Source organism: Schistocerca gregaria, chromosome 1, assembly GCF_023897955.1.
Source record: "Schistocerca gregaria isolate iqSchGreg1 chromosome 1, iqSchGreg1.2, whole genome shotgun sequence".
Classification (NCBI taxonomy): Eukaryota; Metazoa; Arthropoda; class Insecta; order Orthoptera; family Acrididae; genus Schistocerca; species Schistocerca gregaria.
Window position 1 is genome coordinate 307,300,904 of NC_064920.1, and position 16,753 is coordinate 307,317,656.

Consider the following 16,753-nt stretch of genomic DNA (forward strand, 5'->3'; position numbering starts at 1 on the left):
TAAAAGACAATTTCCATTCCTTCCGAACTGACTATGCGAATGTAGACGAGATGTGGCTCAAATTCAAAGATACCGTAGCAACAGCAATTGAGATATTCATACCTCATAAACTGGTAAGAGATGGAACGGATCCCCCGTGGTACACAAAAAAGGTCCGAACGCTGTTGCAGAGGCAACGGAAAAAGCATGCGATGTTCAAAAGAACGCGAAATCCCGAAGATGGGCTAAAATTTACAGACGCGCGAAATTTGGCACATACTTCGATGCGAGATGCCTTTAATAGGTTCCACAATGAAACATTGTCTCGAAATTTGGTAGAAAATCCGAAGAAATTCTGGTCGTATGTAAAGTACACAAGCGGCAAGACGCAGTCAATACCTTCGCTGCGCAGTGCCGATGGTACTGTTATCGATGACTGTGCCGCTAAAGCGGAGTTATTGAACGCAGGTTCCTTTCAGATTACGCTGATACTATAGCTCCCTACTTAGCACTCATATACAACCGCTCGCTCACCGATAGATCTGTACCTACAGATTGGAAAATTGCGCAGGTCGCACCAGTGTTCAAGAAGGGTAGTAGGAGTAATCCATTTAACTACAGACCTATATCATTGACGTCGGTTTGCAGTAGGGTTTTGGAGCATATACTGTATTCAAACATTATGAATCACCTCGAAGGGAACGATCTATTGACACGTAATCAGCATGGCTTCAGAAAACATCGCTCTTGTGCAACGCAGCTAGCTCTTTATTCGCACGAAGTAATGGCCGCTATCGACAGGGGATCTCAAATTGATTCCGTATTTCTAGATTTCCGGAAAGCTTTTGACACCGTTCCTCATAAGCGACTTCTAATCAAGCTGCGGAGCTATGGGGTATCGTCTCAGTTGTGCGACTGGATTCGTGATTTCCTATCAGGAAGGTCGCAGTTCGTAGTAATAGACGGCAAATCATCGAGTAAAACTTAAGTGATATCAGGTGTTCCCAAGGGGAGCGTCCTGGGACCTCTACTGTTCCTGATCTATATAAATGACCTGGGTGACAATCTGAGCAGTTCTCTTAGACTGTTCGCAGATGATGCTGTCATTTACCGTCTAGTAAGGTCATCCGAAGACCAGTATCAGTTGCAAAGCGATTTAGAAAAGATTGCTGTATGGTGTGTCAGGTGGCAGTTGACGCTAAATAACGAAAAGTGTGAGATGATCCACACGAGTTCCAAAAGAAATCCGTTGGAATTCGATTAATCGATAAATAGTACAATTCTCAAGGCTGTCAATTCAACTAAGTACCTGGGTGTTAAAATTACGAACAACTTCAGTTGGAAGGACCACATAGATAATATTATCGGGAAGGCGAGCCAAAGGTTGCGTTTCATTGGCAGGACACTTAGAAGATGCAACAAGTCCACTAAAGAGACAGCTTACACTACACTCGTTCGTCCTCTGTTAGAATATTGCTGCGCGGTGTGGGATCCTTACCAGGTGGGATTGACGGAGGACATCGAAAGGGTGCAAAAAAGGGCAGCTCGTTTTGTATTATCATGTTATAGGGGAGAGAGTGTGGCAGATATGATACACGAGTTGGGATGGAAGTCATTACAGCATAGACGTTTTTCGTCGCGGCGAGACCTTTTTACGAAATTTCAGTCACTAACTTTCTCTTCCGAATGCGAAAATATTTTGTTGAGCCCAACCTACATAGGTAGGAATGATCATCAAAATAAAATAAGAGAAATCAGAGCTCGAACAGAAAGGTTTAGGTGTTCGTTTTTCCCGCTTGCTGTTCGGGAGTGGAATAGTAGAGAGATAGTATGATTGTGGTTCGATGAACCCTCTGCCAAGCACTTAAATGTGAATTGCAGAGTACTCATGTAGATGAAGCAGGTGAAAGGGACTATATCAATGTCACATAAAATAAGACTGATAGTAAGTGCAAAATGGCTAGGAGACAAATGTACGGATTTAGAAGCCCATACCAGTAGTGGAATGATACATACTGCCTACAGGAAAATTAAAGAGCCCTTTGGTGAAAAGCAGTGTTGCCACAAGTTTCCCCAAGTGAAAGTCCCTGATTTCCAGACAAGTTTCAGTATTTTTCCCTGACAAAGTTTGAGATCTCAAGGGCAACAAAAGACATAAGTTGCCAAAAAAATGTAAAGACTTCTGTATTTCTAAACATCTGAGCAAAAATGTTAAAACACAAACAGTAACATCTTTTGAAATTAATTGTTTTCAGATGGAGAAATCAAGTCACCTGGTATATGTGTTTCATTAAGGCTAGTGATCTTATTTTATTTTAATAAAGCGAACCACATTTGATGACAAAAAAATGTATTTTATTGCAGTTGTGTAAACCAACACTATAGGTGATCGCCAACAAAATGTTGCTTCTACTATGTATGTTATTGTTGGTTATTACCCAGTATGTTATGTCTATAATTCTACAGGTATTGTGTGATATTTCCTTTAAGAAATTCATGAGTACATAGTACAAACTGCCAGCGATGTCACAATTTTCTACTTCTTATCATCCATACTTTCTAATATATGAACTTCTTTCGAAGTGCCAAATGTACTACATAAATAAAATTTCTATAAAACACTGCATTGTACAATGTATTTGCGGTGAGACAGTTGCAATTCTTGAAATCCATCGCCCATGGCCTCTGGCCTGCTGAGCACCACCACAGTCCTGGGTCCGTGGATAAACCATGGAAATCCATCACATTATGCCACACACAGACAGACCCGGATTGCAGGCAGATTGGTTAGACTAGATCCGACAGGCAAGGCCCGCACATGAGTAGGAAACTATGAGCTTGAGATTGGTAGGCCCTATCCGTTAGAGATACCCACAGAAATGGCCTGTGGTTTTGACGCATCATGGAAGTCCACTCATGTGGCCCAGCTATTCATGTGTCACAGACACCATCTTGGTGAAATGAGTCCACAGTGATCAAAACAGATAACATGCGCAAATAGTCTGAGAATCAGTGCTAATGAGGATAGGTAGCAACTCACTGTAAAGATGATCGCTGAGCCATAGACAGATACACAGAAAGACAATCACTCTCTCACAACTAAATTTTTGGCCATAGCGTTTGTCAGAAAATGAGAGCACACAGACCTTCACACAATCACTCAGACACAACTAGTGCACACATGACCGTTGTCTTCTGCCATTGCGTCAACAATCTCTCAGAATTAGATCCCAACAAATCGCACCTCACGCGCCTCAGCCTCTCACCGGCAGCTGCTAGACTACCCACAAGTAGTGGTGGCAGCACTGATTGCAAGCTAAGGGGAGGGGTAGGAAGGGGAGAAGCAGTTTGAATGATGAAGTAGAGAAGCGGCACACGTATTCTGCTGCGCCCAGCCAGTGATGAAGCGCGATATCTCAGTAAACGAATAATTTCATGCTACTGGGACAAAAAAAGTGTTTTTCCAGATTTTTTATTCCTATTCCCCCCCCAAATTTCCTTGATACATTTGAAATTCGCTGATATATCCTGATTTCCAGAACTTGTGAGAGCCCTGGAAAAGAGAAGCCGCTGAATGAGGATTACATGTTCAGATGGAAAATCAATCCTAAGCAAAGAAGGGCCAACAGTATGGTGGAAGAAGTTTATAGAGGGTCTACACATGAGAGGTGAACTTTAAGGCAATATTATAGAAATGGAAGCAGTGAAAGACATAAGTCAAAACAAGGCTCTGTGCACAGATGACATACTGTCAGAACAACTGACACCCTTGGAAGAGCCAGCCATGACAAATTCTTCCACCTGGTGAGTGCTAGATGTATCAGATAGGTGAAATACACTCAGACTTCAAGACGAATATAATAATTCCAAGCAAGTGCTGACAGGTATGAATATTACTAAACTACCAGTTTAATAAATCATAGTTGCAAAATACTAACATGAATTCTTTATAGAAAAATGGAAAAACTGGTAGAAGACAGCCTTGGGGGAGGGCCAGTTTGCATTTCGGCGAAATGAAGGTACACAAGGCAATAATGATCCTATGACTTATCTTAGAAGATAGATCAATGAAAGGAAAACCTACATTTGTATCACTTGTAAACTTAGAGAAAGCTTATGACAATGCTGAATGAGGTACTCTCCTTGAAATTCTGAAGTTCGCAAGGGTAAAATACTGGGAGCGAAAAGCTATTTACAACTTGTACAGAAAACAGATGGCAGTTATATCAGTTGACGGTTATGAAAGAGAAGCAGTGGTTGAAAAGGGAATGAGACAGTGTTGTAGCCTACCCCTGATTTTATTCTACCTGTAACTGTGCAAAAAATTGAGGGAAAAATAATAACAAGTTTGGGGTTTGCTGATGACATTGTAATTCTGTCAGAGACAGCAAAAGAACTAAGTGCAACTGTATGCAAAGGACAGTGATGTTGAAAGGAGGTTATGAGATGGACACCAACAAAAGCAAAACAAGGATAATGGAATGCAGTTGGATAAAATTAGATAATGCTGATGGAAATAGACCAAGAAAAGAGACACTGAAAACAGCAGACGAGTCTTGCTATTTGGGCAGCAAAATAACTAACGATGGCCAAAGTAGTGAGGATATAAAATGTACACTGGCAACGGCAAGAAAAACATTTCTGAAGAACAGACATTTGTTAATATCAAATATTGGTTAGGAAGTCTTTTCTGAAATCATTTGTTACGACTGTAGCCACATATAGAAACAAACATGGATGATAAATCATTCAGACAAAAACAGAACTGTGGTGCTACAGAAGTATGCTGCAGATGAGATGGGTAGACAGAATAACTACCGAAGAGTTGCTGAACAAAATTGGAGAGAAATGAAATTTGTTGTAAAACTTGACTCAAAGAAGGGATTGGATGATGGGACACATTCTGCGACATCAAGGGATCACCAATTTAGTACTGGAAGCAATTGTGGTGGGGAAAAAATCATAGCAGAATACCAAGAGATGAATGCAGTACACAGATTCAAAAGGATGTGGGTTACAGTAGTCATTCAGAGACGCAGAGATTGCACAGGATAGAGTAGCACGTAGCGCTGCATCAGACCAGTCTTCACACAGGATAGAGTAGCACGAAACACTGCATCAGACCAGTCTTCAGATTGAAGAAGACAACATCAGCGTGTCAAATATCCTTCCAATACAGATGAATGACTTATAAATGGTGTAAAATTTTTATACTGGATTCCAAAGTACTCACCTTCTTAGCAAGAAAGACATTTTTAATCTTATTAAAAATTACTGAGAATTTTCATTTGGGTATCAACCTTTGAAAATTCTGAAAGATCTTTCGCATTCATATCAAAATGTTATGAATGTCTGCTTGTATGACAAGAATAACAAGCTTATATCCCACTGACTACCAATAGTTCATCTTGTTGATTAAATCACATACCACTGTTTATTTCTTACATCATTCAGTCAACCACAAATTATTGGTCATTTCAGTATCACAATACAGATCTCCAACTAGCTCTTAGCATATTCACACACTTCTTGTCACTAATTCGTGTTTCTCTGGTTCTACTAAACAATGTGAGCCATCAGTATAGTCTACGAAGTCTGTTGTCATTTGTTATGTAGATGGGGTCTGCGATGTTTCACTTTGATATTTCAGTAGTATGTCGTTACTGTGTTTCGTTTACAATAGGATGTTTAGTCATTGCATTTGTTGGTTTCGGTCATATGATTGACTGCAACTATATAACCTATGTCTTGCAGCATTAACAGTCCTTTGAGGGGGCAATAAATTGGATCATACTGCATACGACTGATGACCACAGCTAAATTATCATTCAATCTCACCTAGACCTCCTGATTCATTACAGATCAGTATGTCATCACAACTATGATTTAGTATTCACATTCATTAGCTTCACCAACTTACAAATAAAGTGTGATCTTTCAACTCAAACTACATCTCTGTTGATCCACTGTGGACATGGGACAGTGGCTGGTCAAATATTTAACTCAGAAATTTGCCAAAAAGTTGTGCAAATTAAAAAGTTATTTTATTTTATTTTCGTTACCCGTTCCAGCAATTCAATATGCCGTCTTCAGGCCCCGTATGCATATGGGCCTGAAGGTGGTATATTGAATTGCTGAAACTGGTAGTGAAAATAAAATAACTTCTTAATTTGCATGGCTGTTTGGCAAATTTATTTGTTAAAACAAACTAGATCTCTTGCTGTGTCACTACAACTAATATTTTATGTTCACATTAATTGGTATCAGCATCTCACAAGCAAACTGTCACATTGAAATCTATTCATGACCTCACATTACTCTACAGATCAGTCTGCCACCACAAATTACATTCCCAAAAATAATAAAGAGCCAAAATAACTATGGCAGTATCCTGATTTCTTTGTGTTTGTACACATATGATGTCACATGCCACTGCATCATTATATCACATGCTCAGTATTCGTAGGTTCAACTGACCTGTAATTACCACCAGTGCACATGTGGTGGGAAGTTTTGTTAGCTGTAAGCCAATGCTCAGAAGTGAACACCCAAGCTCTATGCAGCTTCTCGTGGAATTATGATAGTGTTGATGATGAGCTGGATGCTGTATTTGGATATTAAGCTCAGTAGCCCTCCCTCTGACACTTAAAAAGCAGCAAACCTTTTACCTGCAACAGTTTCTGTCTCTCCTTTCCTCTCATTTCACATAAACGTTTACAGAGAACACATTCTCCTGATGAAAAAGGACGGAGCGGGGGGGACCTAACTTAGTACACGATACAAACACCCATGACAAAAGATCGAGTTTTGAACTAATGGATAATCGTATTTCAAAAACACCATTACAGTAAATCAAATGTACAAGTCAAGAAATAAAACTACATTTACATGGGTTAGTGTACACCGGCGCCCTAAAAAATTATTCCTTCTCATTTTGACTAATACCACTATATATTTCCCCATACACGTCACTAAAAATTACAACTACATAAGCCTGAAGTATGAAGAGGTGAATGATTTGTGTATATTTTGGACTTAGTGGACGAGTGATTGCTGCAGTTAATCGTGATTATTAGATTTAGACACTAGACGCTATATTAACTCCTGTTACAGTATGATAACGTACGAAAGCCTGAACATAAATTTTATATACTAGTCTAGTACATTTATAATTTTTAACAAATTAGTACCTACAGTCGCAAGGCAAATTGACCTAAGCAACTGAATTTAATCACATAGTGTTCCTACAACAAATTAATAACTGTAGCTCTGTAGTGTACATCTACGAAGTTCTCAACAAACAAACAAAACATATACCTGCTGCATGCATGTTCAATTAATAATATTAATTTGCAATTACGAATAATCGAAAATTTTTAAATTGCAATTAACAAAAATTTTGACAGTTACAACAGGCAATAACCATGTTTAGTACAAAAAACTACTGATTAGTTAACTGGATCCACTCGTTACAAATGATTGAATTTCTATAAATTAAAGCCTATGCTATGGACGAACGAAATGAATATAAACCTCATAAATGTGGAAACTCATTACCATTGACGGTCAAAAGTTCGCGATACAAATATTTGAAGATACGTGTTATTTGTCGCAGATCCTTATAAAACACAATCGTGAGTTAATATCACAGTACATATCTTATGACTGAATTTATGTTTCACATTAAACTTTGAAGAAAACCACGAAATGGTGAACAAGGCGAAATGCCCACCCACATAACATTACTTGTCTAACGCTACATTGCAGCAATTCAGCAGACAAACATTGTTTCGCCCCAGCGCATATTACTATTCATTTGTTTAATTTTGTACTCAACAGTGCTTCCATCTGTTGGAAATGAAATTCTACTCGTTGCTATCATTCCGCCAAATAAGGAAAAGGAGGTGGTGTGGAAAGAGGGTGGTTACGAGAAGAGAGATAGTGAAATATAAGTTGCTCTGTGCAATTCATGTAAGGAACCTGACATGTCTTACTCCAACAGTAAGTGAAATTTTAGATGCCATAGAACTTTATCGTATTGAATTATTTTGCCATTGTTAACGATTTGTTATACATAACCGGCTGCTGATGTCAGATGTGCTTGTTGAGTGTTTACTATGAGAGATCGCATAGGATATTACTTCCTCTAGATTATATATAGATGAGCATTTAATTGGGAAGACAACAGAATTCATTACTTAAAAGCTGTTTCCAAACTCAAAAGCTGCTTTTACCGGGTAAGTTTATTTAAATCATTTCTTACCACGAAACTGACCGTCCCACATGTACTACTGTCAAAATAATGCAAAGCAGTTTGAATCTAACCATCAGTAGCGGATTGGGTAGTTATAGCTACATAAATGGAGCTGGTGCGTTAACAAGCTATGGAAGCTGTTTAACACTTGTTGTTGCGAAATTAGGTCGGCATTACTTAAATAAAAAGTTTTGAAAGTTGTAGAATTAAGTGTTGAAATGGAATTATGTACATAATATTTTGTTACTTTATTAAAAGTTGTGCATTATGGTTATGCAATGACAACGGCCCAAATGTGAAGATTAAACATTTATTGGTACACTGTACAGTATGACTTTGTAAAAAAAAATTCTTTCGTTTTACAGAATATATTTTTGCATCCCTTCCGAGAACTCAAAGGGGCCAACCAATTGTTCTAGGAGGAGATCCAAAGGGAAAAAATTTTCTTTACACCAATGGAAATAGTGTTATAATAAGAAATATAGAGGTATGTAGAAATGTGAATAATACAAATGTTCTCTTAATAAGTTTTATTTTGGAGGTTCAGAATTATCACATAAATTGACAGAAGAAGTGTGCACTATTGGTGTATCGTATTTGTTCTATCATTTTTTTCTCATGATTAAAAACATTTCAACAGATACTGCTTTGTTGTCTTAATGACTTGTTAGCTAATGTTTTGGTAGGAAAGTAACATAACAAAGTAAGTTATAATCTTCCTGTCAGTTCAAGAATATTGAAATAGTTAACTGTATATTTTTCATCATGATTAGCTATAGATGAAATTGAATTCATGATCAGTATAATATTTCCAGGCTACCAACCCTGCAGTGGGAAATTTGTCATTTTTCATTGCTGCGGTTCAGTATATGGAAGCTTTAACATTAAACAGTGGAGAATTTAGGATGTAACAACATTATGAAAGGGATAGTTGCTCCTCACCATGTAGTGGAGATGCTGAGTCGCTGATAAGTGTTTCATAGTGTGGCTTCAGCTGCCAGAGACTGTAGTTTGTGTGTGTGTGTGTGTGTGTGTGTGTGTGTGTGTGTGTGTGTGTGTGTGTGTGTGTGTGTGTGTGTGTGTGTCTTCTGTTTTTGACAAAGGCCTCATTGGCTGGAAGCTTATTTTGTGACAGTCTTTTATATTGTGCCTGTCAGTGACTTGGCATCTCCGCTATATAGTGAGTAGCAACTATCCTTTTCATAATATTGTTATATAGGTTTAACATTATTTGAATAATAATTTCTTTGACTAATTAGTTATCAGCATTGTTATTGTACAACCTATCTATGTTTAAGGTAATTCTGGTTCTTTATCGTGGTAATTCCCCAAAATATTGCATGCATATGAAGCAGAAATGGGAGCCATATAGAACAGATAGTGGCATTGCATCAACATACCAGAGGCAGCCATGAAAGTATAGTAGAGGAGTCATTTGATGGCGGTATGTTAACCAAATGAAGGGAAAGAAAAATTGCTCAGAGATATCTTGATTCACTTTTTGTGTTCAAATTGACATTTTAGACGTCAATATAGTTGATACATTTCATAGTTGCTGCTGTTGTTTTATGTTTTCATCTGAAATATAAAATATTGGTTGTGGTGACAAACAGATTGATAGGCACTTTGAGATCTAGTTCAGTTGGAAGTTGATAGTTTTATTTGCCATGAGTAAAGTGAATGGCACAAATGAGCTAAAAATGAATTGCTAGAAGTGTGAGAGATTACTATGTGCCCTATGTGCAGTGTTATCTAATTTCATACAGTGTTGTACTTTAATGCAGCAAACCGATTATTTGTCACCAACAATAAGATTATATTCAGTTCTGAATGAGATTGCTGCTATGTTAGTTGTTTTTCTGTAATTGAAAGCCACTAGTCTCACCAATACGCCATTGGTTACTGAAAACACACTGCTGCTTCGAATTTTTAATCCTTAGATTGCTTACATGACATTACCAATGTATTTTTTAAGGTGAGTATAGGGATTGCTTTCAGGTAAATCTCAGAACAGTGAATGAGTGGGCAGGAAAGGTGGACAAGTATGCTTATTGGTACCCTGTGGTAGCTTGTTGTATTAGCTTACGCAAGGGTGCCAGGCTGAGCTGAGATAGTCTATGTAGTTATCTAGCTCTTCCTGTGAAGAGAAGGAACCCTTAAAGATTCAAGTGTAAAATATTGTGTGTGTGTGTGTGTGTGTGTGTGTGTGTGTGTGTGTGTGTGTGTGTGTGTGTGTGTGTGTTTGTTTTTAGAACGGGGGGGGAGGGGGGGGGGGTGTTCACTTGGGATTTGATATCTTCACTTTTTCAGGCTGGAAATGGGAAAATTTCATATATTTAATACCATGTTTTCATTTCTGTTTTAGAATCCTGCAATTTCGGACATTTATACTGAACACTCCTGCACTACGAATGTCGCCAAATATTCTCCCAGTGGATTTTACATAGCATCAGGAGGTATGAAAATCATTAATATTATAGAGATTTTGTTATTTTTATCTCTAATTTTATGTAATTTTCTGTTTGCTCTGGGAAACAATGCAGAAGCAACCTTTCACTGTGAAGCACTATTCTCATTTAGCATAAAGGCATGTTTATTTTTGTTCCCGTGAACTAGTTGCTGTTTCATTATCAATACATTACTAACAACATTTAATACATGCCTGCAAGAGCACAAGCAGTAACAATTAAAAGCAGAAGCTATGAATAAATATGATAGCAGAGAGTAAACAAGAGTCAGCAGTAACACTGCAGTGCATAATGACATCACTTCTTTATCACGTTTCAGTACTGCCCCTTCTCTCCCCCTCCAATTTCTTACAGTATTTTCCATTGAAATGGACATGGAGTCCACATCATATAAAGACAGCTGGAGGAGCAGGCAGTTCTCCCAAGTTTGCTGTAGATTCATTAGGCACTTTGTCCGGCATATGTTGTGGGTTATCAGTAATGATGGATGGAGGGGTGGGTGATTCTGCCAAGTTTGTCATTAGAAGTTTTGTTCATTGTCTGCCGTGGCTTGTCTGGTTTTGCAGGTAACACCATAGGAGATGCAGAAAGCAGGTTTAAGAAGATCAATGGAAATTGTAGTTGAGGCATGGTAACATTGACCTTAAATATATTCTCATCTCAATGGACTGCGAAGAGTACGTCATGGTGGCTTGTGCACAGCATCATGTCTAACAAAAATCTAGTTTCATTTACCAATATCAGCAAAAATGAAAAGACGGCAGGTATGCTACTCTCAGTGTGACTGGACATAGTTGGCAAATGTGCGAACATAATTTTCGAACAGAGTCTGATGCCTCAGTCAGGTCATTAGGTGCCTTGCCAAATAATTAATGAGGCAATCAAATTGTTTGACTATAAAACAGTTCTGTTGCTGTGGTGTGAAGATCTTCCTTGATGGAAGTACATGTACCTAGTAGGACAGTTTGTAGAGTTTCTGTCCAATGTTGTGGTTCAAGGCATCGTAGAAATACTTTTAATTGGCAGTTTAAATGCCCAACTAAGCCATTTGCTGCTGATTGATAAGCTGCAGTTCAGATACATTTCATATCCAATAACAACAACACAGTGAGCGATTTGAAAATAACATGAGTCAAACTGCTTGCAGTGGTTGGTGGTGATAGGGAGAGGCTCTCTGAAAAAAGTAATCCATCTGTGAAAGGATGTGGTTGCAGTGGTGGCATGAACCATAGGAAAAATTTCTGGCCAGTGGATAAAGCAGTCAGTGGCAGTTAGACAGTAGATGTGTCCTTCAGACAGCAGAAATGATCCAACAATGCCTGTGCGCAGATGTTTGAATTGTTTGTTGGACAGAATGAAAGTGTCAGAGGTGCACTGATATGACAAGGGATCTAATTACGTCGAGAGACTGTACACTGGTGCACAAAAGTTTTGCAGTCCCTGTTCAAATTTGGCTATACACTAACCTGTTAACAAGCCTCGTCATACTCTGGACTTCAGGATGGGAAAAATTATGCAGTGACGAGATTGCTTGCTGTTGAAAGTTCATTGTCACAGACCTGTGTGCATTTGATATAGAATCATCATGATAAGACATCACATTTGAATGGGGTATCTGGATGTGATGAAGACATAATAAGATGGGTTTACAACTAAGACTTGCAGCTTGCTATTGTGTTGCGCAAGGCAGATGCTTTGTAGTCCACATTGTCTGTAACTGTGTCTGCACAGGACAGGACATATGCTGATGTAATCAGTTCCTCATTGACATGAGGGATGTGTGTCATATATTGTGCTAATGTAGCCCAAGTGCCATTGTTGACATAATGATATTTTCTTTGGTCTCTGACGAAAGCATAAATTAACAGCTTGTAATTAGTGACAGGTGTAAACTGTTGGCTTTCAGACATTTGGCAAAATTTCTGTGTGGAAGTGTACGGTGCATATAACCCAGTTGTATGTTGATCAGCTCTGCTGCAGTTAAGGTATCTTCTGACTGAAGAATGCCAAGGACTGACAGTGTTATATATTTGTTGTTTAAGTACAGCACCTATTGCAGCTGCAATCCATCAACTATTGAAGTGAGACACACTTGTACATTAGGGTATCCTATAAGTGCAACTTCAGTGATATGTCTACACATTAAAGACAATTATTGCTTCATGAGCCTACCGTAATTTGCAGGTTGGTTTCAGAGTACCTCTCAAAAAGTCATTCAGGGGAGCTTGCCAGCAGTGCATGGTTATTCACAGAACAGTGATAAAAGTTAGCAAGCTCAAGAAATCTAAGCAACTCACAGGCTGTGGGTTAAGATGTTAGTGACTTCCACTCTCTCTCCTGTGGCACCTGAATTGAGTGATAACGGTCTGCCTTAGTAACTGAACTTTGGATGTTCCAAACATGCACTTTGATTGATTGAGGAATAATTCGTGTGGACAGAGGTGAGTGAATACTTGCTATTAAGTGTTCCAGATGTTCTGTTTTGGTGCTAGACATCACCAAAACATTGCAGTATAGATATAGCAGGAATTGAGGTTGCGTGTGACTTCACCCATAAAACACAGCAAAGTTTTGCAGTGTTGCATTATCCAAAAGGCATCATAGTAAACTCAATAGGCTGAGTGGAGTGCAGTCAGCAGTCTTGGATATGTCTTCTGAAGCAGTGGGTATTTGGTGGAAAGCATGTTCCAAATCTTTTCTTGAGAAGGCAATTTATTGTGGTTACTGAAGGAGAAATTTTCAACATATGGAACAGGATCCCAATCTTGAATTGTTCGGGTATTAAGTTGCCAGTTATCATTGCTTGGGTGCCATCCTTTGGTTGTCTTTGGAACTAGCTGCTGTTTCAAAGATAACATATCCCTTGGGTGAGCACAAGAGAAAATTCTTGTGTTGCTACCTTCAGTTCTTTTAAGATCAAGTATGAACTGATGGTCCTGGAATTGTGACAATATGATATATTTTTGAGTGCTGTACGGATCTTAATGTGGGTATATGTCAAATGATCTACGGGAACTGTTTAAGGAGATCTAAATGTAGAGAATCATGCTTACCGTAATGTTGTCTGCACAGCTTAAATGTCTACAGGTAGCAAATTAATGGTTGTATCAAACAGGCGGCAGTGGTAAAGGACCAGTAGCAGGCTGTAAAATGAAATCTGCACCAAGGGTGGGTATATTATATCTGCCACAATGAATTGCCACACAAATTCACAACAAAAGGTTAAGTTTAGTGAATGTGTCACATGACAGTATGTATTGATTGTGGAACCACTGGAAGTATAGAGACAAGTCGTCATAGCTACAGCGAAGTAGTCGAAAAGGATGGTGCATAAATACATGAGCACCTACGGTTCCTAGAAACTACAATTTTGTGCAATGGTCAGTGACGCAGCCAACGACTGCAGTCAGGAAAGCCATATCAGTCATTATTGACTTGCCTAGCCCTAATGGGAAACACTGAAGCTCAAATAGTCATAGGTACGGAAAGCTGGCTAAAGTCGAAATTTTTTCAAACAACATAACAGTGTTCAGAAAGGATATATTAAATACAGTTGGTGGTGGAGTATTTATTGCTGTCAGAAGTAATTTACCTTCTAGTGAAATTGAAGTAGATGGTTCCTGTGAAATAGTAAGGGTAGAAGTTACACTTGACAATCAAATAAACTATTAAGCTGCTGAACAGTTCAATGAAAACTTGAGTCCCATTTCAAATAGGTATCCAACTCATGCAATTATAGTTGGTGGTGAATTCAATCTACCCTCAATGTGCTGAAAAAATTGTGTGTTTAAAGCCAGTGGCAGGCATAAAATGTCATCCGAAATTGTGCTGAATGCTTTCTCAGAAAATTATTTTGAACAATTAGTTCATGAGCCCACTTGAAGTGAAGTGTAAATGGTTGTGAAAGCATACTTGACCTCTTAGCAACAAATAATAATGGACAAATAGGGAATATCGTGACGGATACAGGGATTAGCGACCACAAGACAGTTGCTGCTAGGCTGAATGCCATAACACACACAACCATCAAAAAGAAATGCAAAGTACATCTAATTAAAAAGCTGGTAAAAATTTCTCTTACTGCCTTTTTAAGAGACAGTGTCCACTCCTTCCAATCTGATCACGTAAGTGTAGAAAAGATGTGGAATGATTTCAAAGAGGTATTTTCGATGGCAGTTAAGAGATTTATACCAGATAAATTAGTAAGTGATGGTACACAAAATGGGTCAGATTGCTGTTGCGGAAGCAATGAAAAAAGCATGCCAAATTTAAAAGGACACAAAATCCCTAAGATTGGCAAAGTTTTGCAGAAGTTAGAAATATAGTGCGTAATTCAATGTGAGATGCTTTTATAATTTCTCCAATGAAACGCTGTCTCGGAATCTGGCAGAAAACCCAAAGAGATTCTGGTCATACATAAAGCAGACCAATGGTAAGACGCGATCAATACCTCCACTGCGCGACAAAAATGGTGAAGTCACTGACGACAGTGCCACTAAAGCAAAGTTATTAAACATGGTTTTCCGAATCTCCTTCGTCAAAGAAGATGAAATAAGCATTCCCGAATTCCAATCGAGAACAACTGCCAAGATGAGAAAGATATACATATATATCCTTGGTGTAGCAAAGCAGCATATCACTTATTAGAGGCTAGGCCTCCAGTCCAGATTGTACACTAATCGGGTTCCTTTCAGTGTATGCTGATACAATAGCTCCATATTTAGCAATTATATACAACCTCTCACTCATAGAAATATCCATACCCAAAGGCTGGAAAATTGCTCAAGTCACACTAATACCCAAAAAGGGAAATAGGAGTAATCTGCTGAATTACAGGCCCGTATAACTAACTTCGGTTTGCAGTAGGGTTTTGGAACATATACTGTACTCAAACATTATGAATTATCTTGAAGAAAATGATTTATTGATACATAGTCAGCACCAATTCAGAAAATATCGTTCTTGTGAAACACTACTAGCCCTTCATACTCATAAAATAATGAGTGCTATTCACGAGGCATGTCAAATTGATTCCATACTATATTTCCAGAAGTCTTTCAACACCATTCATCACAAGCATCTTCTAACTAAACTATGTGCCTATGTAATGTCACCTCCGTTGTTTGACTCATTCGTGATTTCCTGTCAGAAAGGTCACAGTTCGTGGTAATAGATCGAAAGCAAAGTAGAAGTAATATACAGTGTTCCCCAAAGAAGTGTTATAGGCCCTCTAGAATTCATGGTCTACATTAATGACATAGGAGACAATCTGAGTAGCCATCTTAGATTGTTTGCAGATGATACTGTTATTTACCATCTTGTTAAGTCGTCAGATGACCAAAACTAACTGCAAAATAATTTAGATAAGGTATCTGTATGATGCGAAAAGTGGCAGTTGACCCTGGATAGAGAAAAGTGTTAAGTTATTCACATCAGTACTGAAAGAAGACAACTAAATTTTGATTTTTGATAAGTCACACAAATCTGAAGGCTGTAAATTCAAGTAAATACTTAGGGATTACAATGACATATAACCTAAATTGGAATGATCACTTAGATAATGTTGTGGGTAGAGTAAACTAAAGACTGCGATTCATTGGCAGAACACTCAGAAGGTGCAACAGGTCTACTAAAGATGCTGCTTACACCACACTTCTCCGCACTATCCTGGAGCATTGTTATGCAGTGTAGGATCCGCATCAAGTGGGACTGGCGGATGACAAAGAAAAAGTTCAAAGAAGGGCAGTTCATTTTGTATTATCGTGAAATAGGGGGGATAGTGCCACAGACATGATATGTGAATTGGAGTGGCAATCATTAAAGCAAAGGCATTTTTCCATTCAACAGGATCTTCTCATGAGATCAATCCCCAGTTTTCTCCTCCAATTGTGAAAACATTATGTTGGCACCCACCTGCATAGGGAGAAATGATCATCAAGATAAAATAAGAGAACTCAGGGCTTGCACAGAAAAATGTATGTGCTTGTTTTTTCCCGTGCGCTGTTGGAGAGAAGAACGGTAGAGAGACAACTTGGAGATGGTTCATTGAACC

General features: G+C 38.5%; 2 protein-coding genes across 3 annotated transcripts in view; one reads left to right on the forward strand and one right to left on the reverse strand.

Annotated features, from left to right (window-relative positions):
• Nucleotides 1–7,779, reverse strand: part of LOC126342899 (cyclin-J) — a 54,797-nt gene extending 47,018 nt beyond the window's left edge. The window contains exon 1 of one of the 2 annotated variants that reach the window (XM_050001895.1): nt 6,457–7,779. Coding sequence is in view for 1 of the 2 variants with exons in the window: in XM_050001894.1 (XP_049857851.1) it covers nt 7,537–7,539 (3 nt within the window). In the remaining variant the exon portion in view is untranslated. The remainder of the gene's footprint in view (nt 1–6,456) is intronic. The other variant, XM_050001894.1, reaches the window with a different exon arrangement.
• A 112-nt stretch (nt 7,780–7,891) lies between these two features.
• Nucleotides 7,892–16,753, forward strand: part of LOC126342883 (actin-interacting protein 1) — a 164,921-nt gene continuing 156,059 nt past the window's right edge. Inside the window, exons 1-3 of the mRNA XM_050001893.1 lie at nt 7,892–7,980; nt 8,599–8,720; nt 10,599–10,689. Of these exons, the coding sequence (XP_049857850.1) occupies nt 7,965–7,980; nt 8,599–8,720; nt 10,599–10,689 (229 nt within the window). The 5' untranslated portion in view covers nt 7,892–7,964. The remainder of the gene's footprint in view (nt 7,981–8,598; nt 8,721–10,598; nt 10,690–16,753) is intronic.